Below are 18297 nucleotides of genomic sequence, written 5' to 3'. Positions count from 1 at the left end.
TTATAATTATTAAATTCCAACTTTGTACGAATTTAATTAAATTCATACAATACACTAACAAACCAAACTCAAACTTAAATTATGAATTAACCAAACATCGAGTCCAAGTACAAAAGGGCAAATTGACCTTTCATCTATTTTTTTGAATAATATGGCCTGCTCCCACTAGAGCCCTGACAACCCGAGAGACAGTTCAATACCATTCACAAAAATATAAAAAAAAGAATTATTAAAAATATATTCTAAAACTTTTGATGTATAAAATATTTTTCTCAAAAATACTGTTTTTTTTAACTTTTTTTAAATTTACAGTGTAATTAATTTTTTAATTATTTTTAAATTTCTTATAATTACTCTTCAGTTTTATTAAAAAATTAAAAAATTTAAAAAAAAACTGTATTTTTTATATTTTAACACAAAATATAAAAGAAATTTACCGTAAATCTGATAAAAAAATTTTAAAAAAAAAACACATTTTTGATATTTTCCAAATATAAAATCAGCCAGAAACCAGTTCAAAATTGTTAACTTATATATACAACTAAATACAGTTGTACCTAATTGCTTAACAGAAAATAAGAAGTTGGATATACAAAATAATAATGAGATGGACCTCAAAAATTGAATCATGCTTTCCCTAAAATGTTGGTATAATATTTATCCCATCCAAAAAAGAAAACCTTATCTCTGAGAAAGGCCCCCTTTTTATTTTCTGCTCTGCCTTCTGGAAGGTACACATTCTCTTAAAATCTTTTGCGTATTTGATGTCGATTGTGTTTTCCGTCATGCCCTTCTGTCGGCTAATGGATGGATTTTGATATACCCATCCAGCTTCCAGATTCTCAGTTATGCAGTTGCGAATTTGACGTCATTTTAACAGAATAAAAATATATTCTTTTCTGATGTCGCCATCCTTCTTGCATGAGCAGTTCCGACAATTCTTTCTAGCTATGAAATACCAACAGAACAAATAAATCAATAAAAAGAAAGGAAGCCGATAACACACTGACATCACCAATTTTAATACTTCAAGAAAGAAAGGTAAGTGCATATTAAATCTCAAACCTATCCGCCCGGTTTTGAGATTCTCTCGTGATGAAGAATTAATTTTTCAAGATTCACTAACTTCTATACTCTTATGAATTACCAGAAATCCTTGTGTGTTATTTGATTTCCCCATGATATATGGAAAAAATACACTAGGATCAAGGACTAATGGGCAAGTTGCACTATTTAGACAGTGCAATATCTGATAGACTAAGCTACTGGATCGTCTAAAAGAGTAACTTAACATGAATAAATATGTATGAATCTCTTCCCTTATGTAGTAGTGCTAAGTTTCACAGCTAAGACAAGTAAGCATAAGCTGAGCTTTTGGAAACTCCTATTGTTCCTGCCCTTACAAGTAAAGAGCTCTAAAGCTCTTAGAAGAAGCCGGAACTCATGTGGATGTATCATGTGGCTCTTGGAACTCATGGTACGTTTGGAGAGTCCAAGAAGAGAAAGCAAGCTCTTAAGAGGAGGAGCTGAAAGAGAGTGAGTTTTACCCGGAGTTGATCAAATTTAGAAAAAAGCACAGTGCACGTCATGTTACTGTGATTCTCCTCTTCAATCATGTTAAGCATCTGTGACAAGGAAGATGCCGAGACAAATGAATAAACAAAATGGTCCTAAGATTAATTTTTTAGAAAAGAAAAGTTCATTTCAAACAGTGCTTAACTAGTCATAACTCAGAAAGCCAATGATGGCAAATCAATCAATTTTCAAGAGTTGCACCAGTGCTCACCTCAGGGTAGAAGTCCTTCCTATCAGGAAGCGAATAGACGATCAAATTTTTAATGCCACGGATCTATTCACCATGAAAAAAAAAAATGGATTACTGTTGTGCGAAATCAAATCACTGGTTTTAAACTCAAAAGCACCATTCTTGCATGAGAAACAACTATCTGAGACATAACCATCTATTTGAATAAAGGAAACAGGGTAAGAGAACCTTATATCTTCGGTAGAAGTGAACTCTCTCGGTATAAAGCATGATCTTCTTTTTTCCTTCAAAAAACCAAAGGCGCGCTCGGGATATATCGCTCGGTTTTGTGTAGCTAAAGAACAAAGCTAATATATTATTAGAATGAAACCGGCAGGGGGAAATTATATTTCAGAATGCAATGTGAATTACTGGAAAAGCCATTGAAGTAAGAGGAAAAAGGACAGCTTCTTACTCTGCAAGTGCACAAAAAGATGCATTCTGTGACTTCAGATAATTACGAAGCTTAACATATTCAAAGTAAGAACTGACAAAGAGCATGATTCCTCCCTGCACCAGATTTCCATAAATCAATATTAAGTATAGTTGCATGAAAATTCATATTTCTGCTTCCCAACAAATTTTAAATACCTGAGTAGAATCTTTAATCTTTGGAAAGACCTGCATCAGGAAAACCATAAAACTTGTTTGATGTTTGACAATGGAAAATGAGATAGCAATCTAATCCAAGAGAGAAAAAAAAAAAAAAAAAGAATCTTTCAAGTACCATTCACCTTTCCATTTTCCTCAAATTCCCTCACTTCAACCACATAACACGAGAAAATAAAAAAGCACAAGTACACTTTCAAAGCAGAAGCTCATGCTGGTCAAAATATATGTAAAATAACTGAATGTAACACATACAAATTATTATTGTGCACAAGTGAAACTAGAGGTTCATTTCTATCCCCATCATAAGATTGATTACAGCAAAAAAGTAATACAGAGACTAGTATAGTTCTGTCTGAAGCTTTAGATGCTATAATTAAGTCATTTCGAACTTGCATATGTGGAAGGCAAACTACAAGTAGTCGAACATAGAACCAACATTTTACATCCATCTTGATCTTACACCAAACTCTGACAAGTATATAGCATATTGTTGCATACTTATTTCCAAATCCTCAAGCAATAAAATCATTAAATTCATTTACTAGCTGCTTAACGACTGTCTCCCGAGTTCATAGGACAGGTATATGTTTGAAGAATTTTCTAGTGCATTGACCCAGTCTTTTCATATTAGCTTTGAGAAGGGTCAACAACAGAAATGCTGTAAGACCTCTATATGGCCTAAAAGTGAACTAAAGACATTGACGTAAGATCTCTAAGATGATGCTGGAGCGACAACAAAGATATTGATTTATATTTTTTATTCACAGAAGAACAGAGAGACAAAAGTAAAGAATTATTTGAGAGAGACCTTCTTAGCAAAGTACTCATGACGAGCACCATCAGCATCTGCTATCGAGTTTACATCAAACCGCTCATATATCTGCAAGGGGAGTTGCAATAGAAAGCATTAACAGAAATGAAATCCACTGGCTTAATCGAACTCCACATATCATCAATATCAAGTTTAAATTATATACTATTGCACCGTACTCCAAGTTCTAGTAATACAGTTTTGTATTACACTAAAATTATTATATTTTGTCTTTTAGAATCCTTAAATATAGCTGATAGTCAGGTATGATTTTGTTCCTCAGTAAGTTGCAAGACAAGTTCTAAGGTACACCATTCCTTTCAAGTTGAATAGGTAAAAATCTGATCGTTTTTGCTAGTAGAAACACCCTGTGCTGCTAAAAGCAGAAAATAAATGTAGAGGGTTCAGCAAAAATCTCTCCAAGTTCTGAAGGATTTTTTTCATTTAAAAAATTCAACAAAGGGTGTCAGAGCTGTATTGATCTCAAGGAACCATATCAGAATTTTTTCTTTTTAGCATGGCTGCATATTAACAAGTCACTTCCAGCCCCAGCAGTATGCCGAAGGGGAGAGATAAAACATCTGGTCTGTACAAAAGAAAGGTTTCTGAGGGCCTATGGTTCATGAGAAAGAGTTAAGAAGATTAGGAGTCAATACCACTTCTAGACAACTCCACTGATGCACAAACGAAGCAGCAGGAAAATAAATCACCTAAATATTCAAGGCACCTCCTTCATTCGCTCTGCAGTGGGCAAATCAACATTCCCAAGAATCAGAAATGATGCAAAGGCGGCCAGGGATACTCTTTAAGAGGCATTCCAAGAATAACAGGTAATGACTTTAAGTCATTAACTTTGAGAAAAGAATTTTGAGTTGTTAAGAACTATTGAAGAGGAGGTTATTAATGAGTGTCTTTCAAGTGGGTTATGATTGTCGATCTCATGACAGTTTATGAAAGAGGAAACTTCATATCAAAAAAGAAGGGGAGAAGGTTCTGATAAATTTAGCCGACGAATTTGAGTTGAATTGCTGCCGGTAAGGGATCTAGACATTTTTAAGATATATGACAGTTATTCATTGTATCTCTACAAGCTCATGTGCAAAACACTAACTGAAATCTCAAGTTTCTGTCGAAGGTGTATTTCAAACAGAACATAAATTCAAAGAATCAACCTCAAGGGTGAGCAAGAAATAAGATGAAGTCTATTATCTTCCATTTGATGTTTCTAAGAAATCCAGGTATGAAGATACATATTGTTGGCATACAGGAAAGTGACAAAACTTAATGCAAAAAGACTTGAGCACGAGGAAAATCTTTTAGATTCAAGGAAGAGAACAGATCAACCGGGGCATGTAAAGTAGAGGACAGATTTTCTACTGAAAGAAAAGATATAGGAGGTAAGAATTGCACCAACACAAATTAATTTGAAGAGATTTTTGGTGAGATGTATATGCTCTAGGGAAACAAATCAAATTCAAATGCAAGAGATGATCCAAGGGTAACTCAAGTTGGTCTCTTCAACAAATGTAAGAAGCAATTCAATAGAAGTGAGAAGTGGGAGTGTTTAAGTAGATACTATTTCTTCAATCCAAGTTTAAGCAATATAATTTTGTACTTATATTAAATATCTTGTAGTATTCAAGTCTCCTAGAATCCCCAAATTTAGTTGAAAAGCCGGTATAATTTTGTTTATGAGACACTAATCTTCTAAGTAAGGTGAATCAGTCCTTAGTTCTTTTTCTTTTTTTTTTTTTGAACTGTTAACAGTCCATAGTTGATTCAGTAGAAGTAATGTCATCTTTGGCTAGGGTAAATACTTTAATACTTGATTCAGTAGAAATCATGTGATCTTTTGCTAGGATAAATACTTTATGTACTGCTAGCAGAAGAATCAATTATACGAATAAAAGAAACCCTCCTAGTTCTATTAGAGGTTTCTTCTTTTAAAATCCACCTGATTGCCCCACTTGAAAGAGAGAAGCGTGTAAGCAGCTTTAGTGTTCGAGTGCATACTGTTGCGTTCCTTAAATAGAGTAGACTTAGCTCATTTTGAGAGTTACAGCAAATGCTCAGTAAGTTCTTCAATTAGAAAACGACTCAAATGACCTTTTTTCCACCAAACTTCCAGTTTTTTTATCTTAGTGCAACAAGAAAGTAATTAATTCCATGAAAATGGGAGAGATAATCCCAGTATCAAACCAAGGGAAGTTCCACGAAAAATCACTATGCCTGTCCTATAATTATAGCTTCAGCCTGGAAGCTTAAATGTGTTTTGTTCTTATAACATTTCATCGAGAATACATTAGTTAACAAAATTTTTAGAAGAAGGGAAATGTTCTACCATTACACATGAATTGTAATGTGATTCTCTTATTTTTGTAAAAAGTGATATTAACTGAAGCAGAAAAAGGAAAACACATCAATAGAATCTCAACTTGGCGAGGTTATCAATAAACTACTGTTTTGACCATGAAAAGCTATACCTGTCGTACTTGATGTTCGACCTTTGTAAGAATGCCTTTATGCTTGCATACCAACTTTACCTGTAAATACCAGAAATAAATGATCCTTGCAAAATTTTGCACGAAAGTTGAAAGAAATATTTCTTTCTGAGAAAATAATGCATATCTTACGGATAAATATATTGCACTGTATCTCTCTTTTGTTTCATGTACAAACATAGAAGATACTAAATGACCACAAAGACGGACAGTATTTTGTTTCTTAAAATTCACAAAGATCCTCATCCACATTTGCAATCATTTGGTGCAAGAATTCTTAGTTTCACATGTACAAACATTTCAGGGAGAAGTACAAAAAAACACCTTGTGGTTTCCCGCTTTTTCACTTAGGCCTGTGATCTTTTCTTGCAACATTTTAGTACACCCCTTGTTTCATTTCTTTTTGCACATGGCTGCCAAGCCAACTAAGACTCTTATCTATTTATGATGTAATAATGATAAGACATGATATTAATATTATAATTTTCCAAGTACATCTGATTAAGCATTTTCTACTAACAAAGAAGTTTATCAACATAATTGCTTTTATTTTTAGTTCAATAAAAAAAATGAATTATTTTAAATGAATTTATAATATATTTAGGCTCCAAGATAACTAGTTATATTGCCACATCATCAAAAGCATTATATTTTTCTAACAGTCCAAGTTATATCAATGTAAGATTGTAAAAGAACTAGTGATATTAGTTAGATTAACAAAACACAGGGTACTGAATTGCACAAAAAAAAAAATCTTAAACTGAAAACTGGAAAACCACAAGGTACTTTTTGTACCTTCCCCTAAAATATATCATGTTATCACTTCTTGCAGCTTCACAACCCAACGAGAGAGACACGTTAGCATTATGTTTTGGATTTAAATATGATTATAATTTGAGGCATTGATGCAATTAAGCATGATAAAATTGATCCTATTATAGTAGTAATAAGCAATTGGTTGACAGAATGGATGTTGATTTATGAGTTTGCAGTTTAAGAAGATTCTTTGGTATGACTGAATAAGGTGGTATTGCTGAAGCTACTGGAGTAAATGACCACACCCATCACACTGGATAAGCATTAAGTGCCAGTGCCTCATTAAGAGGGCAGAGCTTCATCCATTTCAATGAGTTCTCTACATCTAAAATTATTGTGTTGGAAGTAATGAATGAGGAATAAGTTAGAAAAGAATGGGAAAAAAGCGTAACATTATCGCTCGACTTAACACTTAACACAGAAACTAAAGTAGGGAAAAAACAAACTCACCTTCCCATTATAGTTTAGACATTGATGATTGAATGTTGCATAAACATCTGGAACAAGAAAGCATATGTGTGTAAAATTATCGCAGCACTATTACAAAAGCAAGATGCAATGCAGTCGCAAGAAAATTTAAAAAAAAAATTCTAAGCAAATTTCAATTTTCATGCTCAATGCACAAATAAAAATTAACACCACCAGTGTACAACAATGATTTGTGACTGATTAGGCCAAACAGTGAAAATCCTGCATTTAGGAGCAAATTACCTGGGTTTACATAATCGCCTAAAATAATTGTTTGCCGATAAAATTTTGCTTTTTCATCCAGATACCTAAACATCAAAAACAATTCTGATGAATCAATATATTTCAAGCAGATATGGCCAGAAATCTCAATTAAATTGAGGTTAAAGCTCTTTCATCAGTCTAATATGACCACTTTATGTTAAGACGATTAAAAAACAATAATAAACAAAAAACAAAAAAAATACCAAACCAAACCTAAAATCTGAGCATGTAATCAAGTTTGGCGGATTACTTTAAACATCAATCTCAGTTCTGCATTTAACAACAATATGGATAGGCAAGGAATGAGGGTTTAAGGGCATGAGCATTTATTGAATCATCACACATGACATGCTGACATGGACTCTGACTGGATACTTTTGTCTCAAATTTGACTAATTAAAAATATTGCTTTGCTTAACAACTTGGTCTCTAATATTGTTATATAATACCCATTTCATAGATTAAGAAAAAGTTCATCTTAGCCTACTAGTCAATTAAAATCCCAGCAACATCATTCATCCCAGTCAGCATACTAGAGTGATATTAGCATACAAGAGTGACATTAGCTCAACGGAGGCACATTCCCTCAGACCCCTAACTCCCTGTCTGCTCTCAATAGTTACCAATGTCAAACTACCTGCCTAAAATTGCTAAAATTAAATGAATTTCCCAAATTCAAATGCATATTATTATATGACCTTACATTTAGCATAAGAATCAAAACCTATAGAAAAAGTCTTTCATTAACATTCTGAAAAAATAAAAAAAGGACAATAGTAACAATCAACATACCATTTTCTTATGCGCATAATATCAGTCCCATGTTGCTTAGAAGGTATTTGATTCAAATGATCAAGAACATTAGTGAGAAAGTTCCAATTCTGGAAAAAAATTAACAGAAAGAGAAAAAAGGAAATCAACACTGTACCCCACCGTAAAATGCATAAGTATAAAAGTGAACTAATAAATTTCTTGAACTACCTGCATTGCTATTACATCAGCATGATCAATAACAAGAACCTGCTTAGACCAATAAACACAATACTTTCATTGGAATGGGCATAGTGATGATACATAACAAATAAAACAGGATGAAAAAAGAACTTTTTAAGGCATACATCTAATTCCCGACAAATAAACAAGTAAGAATATACTACCTCTATAGAAGAAAGAAAATCAAAATCTCTTTCCTTATTACCCATAGCCTCCTCAATTCTCTGACAAGGACAAAATACTGTCAATTTATGCTCAAGAAAACTGAAGAAAATATAATGATTGTATAAAATAGTCACTGCTCATTATGACATTCTTTAGCAACATAAGTACAAACCTAGGACTGGCAACTTAAAAATCAACACATAGTTGTTTATATGGCCTTCATGATAATCTTTGACCTTTTTGTCTACTTGTGCTAAAAAAATCTCTCATGTAGCCATCTAGATAAGATTATATCCAGAGAACAAGATATAACAAGAACTAAAAAAAAAAGAAAAAAACAAACTACTAAAGCAAATTCTGAGGTTTACTATATTGATACTTCAAGGACTCTACTATAGCATCACTCAATAACAATGGTCGCCTCACTGTAACAATTCTACCAAAATATTGTTATGATAACATTCAAACGGTGTTTATGGCATATAAAGCAGAGCTACATGGGAATCAGAAGAGCCATCCCCCTGCCCTAAATTTTTTCACTTGATATTTTATAATCAAACTTCCATACATAAATTTCATATAATACGCATATATATAAATTAAATACATAAAATAATCTATACAAACTTAACTTTTTGAGTCTAGAATCTCTGCATTTAAGTTTGAAATAGAAAAAGGACTTGCCTTTCATGAAAAATAAATTACTGGTACCAGTTATAAATAAACATAGTCAAGTGACTTTTTATTATGAAAGGGCTTCCTTTCATGATAAATATCACTCATAACAATTATAAATAATCTGCGTTGAAACTTCTGTAATACTAAACTAGTTCTCTCGTTTTGGATTGTGTTATTTAATAAATATTTCTTTTTCATTCACCAATAAAAATCTATTTGAGATGAATTATATGGCAACTTCATAATTTCTCTTCTATCTGTTTTTGCTTAACTTATTGAATAAGTTGTTGAGTTTAACATTACTTTTTCAGGTCAATACAGTAGAATGAAGAATGTGCTATACAATTTTTCTTTTCCTTTTTCTCAAATAAGCACACACATCCATATAAAAAGTACATTGTATCAAAACTCCAATTCAGCCAAAAGTTGTTGTCTAGCTCCACCGAAAGCTATACTAAACATATATTTTGATATTATACACATAGCAACTACATGGATGGCTGCGTAGTTCCTGCCATGTAGAGGAAAACTAGCATAATTATTAATAATTGTAATGCAAAAAAGAAGAAAATTACTGAATCAATCCTAACTTCTGCAAGAGATGACATACTGCTCCCACTATTTTACCATTATATTATGCAATATTTTTTCTCCTGTCTAGCTAGTAGCTATTTGCCCTCTTTTCCTTACATATAAACAAAAAGTAGAAACTCCATATATATATAAGACAAAACAAAAACATTGCATTAATATGGAAAGTTCCACTTGAACAATTTCAGAAACGTTTCCTACTAGATTTTCGTTGTGACCAAATTTTGACCAATTTATTGCACAATCTATATCTGCATTCACCCATTTATTTAATCACTAAATTTACTTTGAAACCAGCAATAGGAAAAAGAATAAGATCTAAGAAATAAAAATTAAATATCCCTATTCGCAACTCATTTTCTTTGCATTAGTTACATTCTAATTTTACCAAAACTGCCTTTGTCCAAGAACAATGTAATTGAGCTTTATTTCAAACATTCCAAAGTTCAAGTTCCCACTCTCCTTGTCCCCAAAACCCTCTTAATCATTTAAAATAAGATGGAGCTAAATGCAATCCAAGTGTACACCTATATAGTTCTTGATTCCATCTTTTCAGAAATAAAGAGCACTATATAAACGAGTAATCTTATCCTCAATTAGAGAATTATATTAGCAACATGTCATGTATATCAGTCCTCCTGCCATTTAGTCACCCTACCAAAAAGAAACTGGATATTGTATCCTTACCCCATGCACAGCAACAGGAGAAGCAACAATCATGTCTGAGGAATAGAAATCACTGTATAACTTTATGCTCCTCCTACAAGTTTAAAAGAGAAAAGGAAAACTCAGATTAAAAAGAAATAGCATTAATGATTACATGCAAACAGATTCCCAGTTTGTGCTCTATTGACTAAGTACTGTGCAGCAAGACTAGTATCCTTTGTAGCTTTTTTCTTCCACTTCCCATCATATGAAAGGGTTGATGATTAATTACTACATAAAATAAAGATGCATGTTTCTAAAAGCTTAAAGATCTAATAAAATTAAGACAAATATGCATAGAAAGTGTTGGAGAATAGTCCGGCATGGGAAAATTATCAGATTATAAAGTGAAATATAAGTGAAGTAGATTAAGCTTTAAAATGTAAGTTTGTCCAATATTCTCAAGACACAAGGATTTTTTACACAGAATAGTACTAAAAATTGCAAATTGCAGAATATCTAGCATATTGAGGTAAGATACCTCAAATTCTACTCATAAGAAAATAGACTGCTATCTTCAGAAAATGGTCTCGTGCCTATTTAATTTTAATTTAATACCTTATAAAAACCCCCTAATCAAATTTCACAATTCAGAAATAAAGAACTTACTTAAGCCATGAAAAACGGTGAAAATTCAATTGAATGCTTATTCATATTAATTACAAATGGCCCACCAGCATAAAGGAAAGAATACCTGGTAAATTTTATGCCTATCATAAAGTTATCGTCATTATTTCCACCAAAAAGTGCTTGATGGTCAGATGGTTTTGAAGACTTCAGAGGTTTTGAATTTCCAACATTTTGGGCAAATTCATCACCATCTTCATCGTCTTGAGTTCCGAACTCATTATAGAAACGTTCAACATGTTCTACATTAACCTGCGAAAACGAACAGAAGGACAACTTTATTTAGTTCTCTTCTATGAGAGAGATTGCTTCAACATCCAATCATCGTGTGGTTTTTATAAGTACTGTGCAAAAATTTAGATGAACAACAACAAGGAGATGCAGAAGAACTATTTTATGTACAACACTCCAAGTTTAAAAGTGATACTCACAAAATTTAGGTATAGGGAGATAGTTTAACACTATTCTGTGGATTTTTTTTTATTACATAAATTTCACTGCAGCATTTTGTGTGGTCAACCATTATAGCATTTAAGTCATATAGGTTTTCTTTTGACTTCAAACCAAGCTCATAATAATGATTTTAACGATTTTAAATAATACATAACAAATACAAAAACACAAGAATACCTTGTAAGCCTGAGGAGTCAGTTGTATCAGCCTCTTAACAACTCGAAGCGCTATACTTCTAATGGGCAATAGGATCAAAATCTGTAGCAAAGCAATGAAACAGATCCTGTTGAGTATGCATACAAATACTCAGATTTCAAGAGAGTGACAGTTGACAGAAATACTGAGAGGATAAAGTTTGAGCACTTGTATCTTTTTTGATAGAAGATATATTTCTTAGCACAGGAATAACTAAGGTGAATAAAATTTATTTCATGGCAGCTTGTCAAATGATAACCCTTAAAATAGGTTGCCATAGGTTGAAACCACAATGATAATTGGGTGGAGAAAATTAAGTGTTTCTGGCAGCCACTGAAATGCAAGTGCTTGGTTCAAAGTAAGTTATTTTGTGAAAAATCAAACATATCAAAAAGCAGTGCAACTGACATGACAAAATAATGTTTGACAAGTAAAATGGATAAACTGATGCTACTGCACACATTTGCAGACTGCAGTTTCGAAGGACTTCCTACTTTTCACATGTGTCTTTGCAGGTAATACAGGCAGCCTTGGACATCTTTAAAACTGCTATCCAACTAAAAATTTCCTTCTTGATGTCACTTCCCCTTTGTACCCTTCAAAGCTAATGTAGACTAAATTTCGAGAACCATGTCAATCGATTGCATCTTAACATCAAAAATTTTAGATAATATTATGGAAAATAAACTAAATAATTACAAAGATAGTTAGCATACATGTAGAGTAAAAACATAATTTATGCAAGTATACGTGGTCACTTTTGTCATTCAGCAGCCCCATTGTTCAATGGACCAAGCTTTCATATTATGTCAAAGTACAGTAGCTTAAGTGCTGATCACAGGAAGCTTCTAAAAATACCTTCGGACGTGTAAACCCATGATCAAGGAAACCATCAATAGTAAGTAATTCTTCCTCAGCACCCTTTTGATGCTTAGCCATTTTTGAATCATTCTTTCTTACAAGATCTCTGGTGGATAATATGTGATTTAGCTGCATTAAGATTTACATTTATTCAGTTTGAGAAAATACAAAAACCAATTCCTCATAAACGACATGAAATCATGTCTCGATGATAAGAGCATGCGTACTGACAGAATGTATTATGTATGCGTCCTTGATACTCGAGTCTTCTTCCACACCTTTGATATAAAAGGGATTCTTATTGCAGTGCAGTATATCCCTGTAGCTATTACCTAGCGAAACAATGAAGACATAAAAACTATGATCATATTTTCCTTAGTCTGAGAAAAAGGAAGCAAGCAACGTAAAGATGCAATGCATTACAAGTATCCAAGTTGTCTACCATGGGCCATGGCATACAGAAAAAGAAAAGGTATGATACATGCAATACAGTATAATAAAAGTGGCTTCCTGGTTTGCTGATTTCGGAATTAACTTTTGTGAGGGAAAAATCAATCCACTTTATAGCTAATCTCCATGACAGTTTTGAATTAATAAGGTGACAGGTTCTACGCTTTACCTATATCATTACAAATGATTTTAGCAAATACAATATCAGTATTTCCTTGTAATTAGTCCTGCATTACCCTGTAATTGGTAAAATGGACATGTCAAAGCACTTCTCAAATGTACACCTTCTCTTGAGTGGGATATCTAAAACCACTGTGTGCAATGGATAGGAACCGAAGTGGTGCTGGATTCTTTAAATTTCTTTTCTTAGTTCTTTAATGTCCAAGTACAAAAGCTGTTCCTTAAGGTCAGAGCTAAAGAGCCCAAATTAATAGATAGGTTAAGTTTTAAGTATTCCAGCTGTAAAAGTCCAAGATCCTGCATCAGGACTGATGTTCCACCGCTCAGATGGTTCAAATTCATTGTCTGACTATAATTTAACTGGATATATTAGACATCGATATTCCTGATACCTCAATAACTATTTATTTAAAAACAAATACAACTATTTTTTTAATAAGCACATAACAGCAATAACAATGTTTATATCTATTAGGTCTACATGACAACAAGAATTTAAATATTTTTTAATATCAAAAAAACATGAACATTTCTACTCCTTCAGATGAATGTATATAATGCATGAGAAGTTACATAAGATGCGTTTCTAAAATCCTCATCAGATCCCTTTTGTGATTCACGCTATATATTATTATGCATAAACAAAAGAATTTCCATGAATAAAACGTTAGACATGACATAAATAAGCACAGCACAATAAAATCTGGTCTAAAAGAATAAGAAAACGCTTACAGAGGGAGAAGAAAAGTCTTTGCTTAGACGAATAAAAATCATTGCCCCGAGATTTTTTGTAAGCATCTAACCAATGCTTATATAATCTTTCCTTCAGACCATAACTAGAATTTTTATTAATATCCTGGATAAGAATAATAGATAAATACATAAGAACAAAAAAGAATAGTGAAATAAATGAGAAATTGCAAATTAACAAATTCCCATCTCCAAAGCCAGCTTTATTATGGAGACTAAAACACAAGGTTTTCAAAGAGGTTCATGTTCCAATAATAATGCATAACATTCCTTGGATGTACCCAGAAACCAAACTAATCATGTGAAGTCTATTTAATTGAAAAAGATAGGAAGTTGGTGGTTTAAAAGCAGTACAAAATACTTTGGTGGGTGATTGTATATTCATACAGCTGCTAACATTTCCTCAATTGTATCTCCTTTTTGCTTCTTATTTCATGAAAGCAAAGTAAGAAATATTTATAAATCCACAAAGTAAGAAATATTAATAAAGCCACAATTTAAACCATATAATACTAAGAAAAACAGGACATATTAGATTGGTAAACAGATAATAACGCACCTTCAGAAAACATTCTCCCGTCCCTACCCATTTGCAATTCAACTTACCAAATGCAGGCACTTCCCATTTATATTCCCATTTTTTGTTAGACAGATTCTGAACCTCTTCTTCTGATAAATTGGAGCCCAAATGCACATGAAAAGAGCTGCATAAACAATTAATATTGAACAGTGAGGTAGGTGGCAAAAGAACATGCCAAATGTATGTTATAATTTAAACAAAGATAGATGCGCAAAGCGATTTAATAGGAATAAATTGAAAGACAAAGAGGTATATTACATGTAGATGAAAATATGGAAGACGAGAAGCAAGGAGAATAGCTCATTCATGCTTAGCATTACGACTATTGTGAGAATAATACATGATCAGAATGACAAAACCAGAAGAAAACTTGGCTACACCCAAAACTGCCATCCTCATTATTATTGAAAAAGCAGGAGTACATTATAGAGTGATCCTTGAAGATGCCCTCATAAGATCCTGAGCTATTAATGTTATTGAACAGATTTTCAATGGCAGCAATTTGCAAGTATTCAGACCTACTAATTAGCACCTCAAGTGAGAGTCTAGTACAAATTATCCAAAACTTTCTGAAAATGTATAATTTCTAACGTTCTAATGTCTTTTATTTCATTCAATTCTTAGATATTATAACATGATAGTTTGTCTCATATGATGATTATGCACTAAAATTACACAATAAAAGAAGCAACATAAAAACTAAAATCATTAGAAGTTACCTGGTCGACACTTGGACATTGACGTCCATGCTATGCTCTTGATCTGTGTCTGATTTATCTTGATCATGTTCTGATACATCATCTTCATTCCTGGCTTCAATACTAATTGTACTAGGCTTTTGCATTTCACTTTCTATTTCATGTTTTTTTAAGAGCTCATCATCAGTTCCTAGAAACCAACATGAATACACCGAAAGGTAGAAATTTCAGAATCAAAATCCATAATTAGAGACAAGGTAATGCAGCTTATACATAAATATTCAACCTGAAAAAATATATGCCATACATGTCATGTATATATGTATTTTTATAACAGATCAAATTCAATGCATGGAATTCTTAGAGGAGGGCACAAACTTGCCAACAATTCCTGAGATAACAAGATATTATCCACAACTCTTCTAAACACCTCCAATTGGACAGAAAAGAGAAATGCATTGCTTAAAGCATATGGCAGCTGTTGTAAGCCTCTGGCAAGTACAGATTTCATCACATGACATCTAGTTTGTTATGAAATCAAATTTGGTCTTCTAAACTACCTATGTTTTATCTTCCGGATAATATTGACTGAAATGCAAAAAAGCCTAAGTGCCTGCCCCATTTTCTCTGTTAACCATTATTTTAATATAGAAGAATAATCTGATGGCAAGGATTCATGTTCTTCTTCAGTTGAGTTAAATGAAAAGCAGGATAACTGTTAAAATTTGACAATCAAGTTAGTAGGTTATAGAATTAATTTTATAAGTGAGCCAAAATAGCCATAATGAATTGAAGATAGTTTATTGGATCATTTTTTTTAATGATATTTTTTGCAAAATTAATGCTAATATTAGTAAACCAAAGAGATTACTATCCAAATAATCCTAAGCTAAAATATTAACACCAAAACAATTCTGCGAGCATAAATTTCAAAAATAGAAACAAACAAACAAACAAAAAAAGAACAATTTTTTTATATTACTCTGTTCACCAGCATCTTCTTCCTCGCTAAGAGATCCATAATCATCTTCTGAGTCGCTTCTAGCTTCTTCTTCTCTTTGTCTATAAGAAGTATACGCCCAGTTATCAATAATAGACATCTCAAAAACCTTGAGTTTACATATAGATTGAACAGGAACACAAATCATTGACAATAACCAGATGCTATATTTGCTAGTTCTGACTTTTTACTTCTCTATATAGTATTGTTATCATCAGAAAAAGTATTAGAGCATTACTGTCACCTATGAAAACATTCATCATGGTTTAAACTCATTAAAAGAATCACGTTTCATCACATTTAAGTAATAGCAAATCTAAGGATAATTAAGTCACTACCGAACATGAAAACAGAAAGTTGAAAGAATAAAGCAACTCAAAATCTTGATATAAGGAATACAAATAAGTATATATAACTATCTAAATCACCTTATACCAGACAAGAAAGGGAAAGAGAGACTTGTTGCTCTTCTTGGTTGAAGTGTTTTCCGCAATGAGCCTCACTACTTATCCCCTTTTAATTTTTAGTCATTGACTTTTTTCAAAAATCAAGTTTATGCTAAATAGTTAATTGTTATAAATAAATGAATGCAATTATTAGGATCAAAATAAACAATGACTAAATGCTTAAATTGGTACTTACCTCTTCTTGTAAGCATTAGCAAGAGATTTGTTGCACGATTGCAGTGTCATTAACAAATTATCATACATTGACTCTTTTTTAACTACTACTGAAGCAGCACCATTAAACTTGTCTTCGGATAAATCCCCTACAATAGACAAGAAACCAAAACTTCCTTTTATAATCTAGGCAAAGATTCCAAAACATCAAATTACTTCCAATTATTGAATTGGATATCCAAAAAACCAACATCAAAACATTTTTTTAAGGAACAACTAATATATAAATGAGGATGAAAAGTATATGTGCCTGAGGAAGTTGGAGACAGCCCAAGTATAGTTTTCTCTTCAGCACGGCCATTCTTTTTCACATGCTTACTGCTTCCAAAGTTCTTTGACACTTTGTGCCGCTTTAATCCTGCTTAAAAATATTTTTTTAAAAAGAAAAATATAACTAACCCTAACACTGAAAAAAATAATTAAATATTTATTCCACTCAGACAAGATTTTCAAATCACGAACAGCATTTTAGTTCTCCTTTAATTTGAGCTTATTACTGAAGTAGCTTAAATAAAGCATAGACAGCTAGCCTTCATCAAGAGTAACATAATCTTCTCTAAAATCTTCAAAATCAATCTCTCTAATTTTGTTTCGCGTAATTGGACGTTGCTTACTTTCAAACTTAATAATCTGATAACAAGTCATGCAAGCTAACACTAATATGCAGCAAATTCTTCTATTAAAAATAAAGCATTACATTAAGAAGAGAAAAGGAAAGGCAGACAGATATAGAGAAACCCTAACTGTGTTCCCAATCTAAGGCACAAAATATGAACATCAATTTAACTATCTTATCGCTTTAATTTCATTGAGAAAAGAAGGAGGAGTCTACCTCGTTTTGTGCCGAATTGCTTCCCCATGAAATTATCTTTTTCTCTTTGAGGTATGTCTTTTGCTTATGAGATTCTACTAACGCAGAGAGAGTGTGTGAGATATTAAAACCCAGGCTAGTAGGGTTTAGGGTTTATCGCGGGAGTGTTAATCCAGGCTTAATCCGCCCCAATGAAGACTTCGTCCCTTCTCAAATCTAAGAAGGAATTCCTAGCCTGTCTCTAAAACTATGCAGAAATTCCTAGAGCTTTGCGCCGAATTTAATTAATGTTTTATTAATAAATTATATAATATAAATTTTATATTATAATTTATGAATTAATCTTATATTTATAGGTAATGGTTTTATTTATTTTATATACTAATTATATAAGCATTTTACTTATATTATTCCATGATTATATTATTTATTTTATATTTAAAATTTTTAGTTTATATATTATATATAATTTAATATATAATTATATTTATACAAATAAAATTATATTTTATAATATTTTTAGTTATATTTATATTAATTTTTTATAAAAATCATGTATATATTTTTATATATTAAAGTAAATATACATGAGAAATATATATAC

At 32.0% G+C, this 18297-nt stretch overlaps 1 protein-coding gene across 6 annotated transcripts; it reads right to left on the bottom strand.

The window, feature by feature from the left end:
• Positions 1-512: 512 nt before the first annotated feature.
• Positions 513-17968, bottom strand: LOC8277814 (U3 small nucleolar RNA-associated protein 25 homolog). Of its 6 annotated transcripts, none has more exons than XM_015719961.2 (25): positions 17715-17968; positions 17133-17240; positions 16845-16971; positions 16185-16264; positions 15224-15392; positions 14484-14628; positions 13907-14030; positions 12776-12876; positions 12542-12673; positions 11666-11746; positions 11103-11287; positions 10391-10463; positions 8434-8493; positions 8258-8296; positions 8069-8157; positions 7256-7320; positions 6995-7041; positions 5711-5770; positions 3225-3296; positions 2396-2425; positions 2220-2314; positions 1994-2099; positions 1787-1849; positions 1548-1625; positions 513-948 (listed from the first exon to the last, which is right to left on the bottom strand). In XM_015719961.2, exons 1-25 carry the CDS (start codon positions 17740-17742, stop codon positions 874-876), a joined length of 2232 nt encoding a protein of 743 aa, XP_015575447.2. In that variant the 5' UTR covers positions 17743-17968; the 3' UTR covers positions 513-873. The 6 variants fall into 6 exon arrangements, with proteins under 6 accessions (XP_015575447.2, XP_048230166.1, XP_048230167.1 ...); XM_048374209.1 differs by having other exon boundaries at positions 8258-8265; positions 8475-8493; XM_048374210.1 differs by lacking the exon at positions 1548-1625.
• Positions 17969-18297: the final 329 nt, after the last annotated feature.

Source organism: Ricinus communis, chromosome 5 (genome assembly GCF_019578655.1).
Source record: "Ricinus communis isolate WT05 ecotype wild-type chromosome 5, ASM1957865v1, whole genome shotgun sequence".
In the NCBI taxonomy this organism is placed as follows: Eukaryota; Viridiplantae; Streptophyta; class Magnoliopsida; order Malpighiales; family Euphorbiaceae; genus Ricinus; species Ricinus communis.
Note: the sequence above shows the minus strand (reverse complement) of the source record. Positions and strands in the feature narration are given on the sequence as shown.

Bases quoted from the DNA above. Each gene is read 5' to 3' on its own strand.
- LOC8277814 (XM_015719961.2), bottom strand. From the start codon at position 17,742: ATGGGGAAGCAATTCGGCACAAAACGAG. The intron at 16,265-16,844 runs GTAAGTACCAAT...TACTTCTTATAG, and splicing joins GCTAATGCTTACAAGAAGAG to ACAAAGAGAAGAAGAAGCTA. The intron at 14,629-15,223 runs GTAACTTCTAAT...TTGTTTATGCAG, and splicing joins AATGTCCAAGTGTCGACCAG to CTCTTTTCATGTGCATTTGG.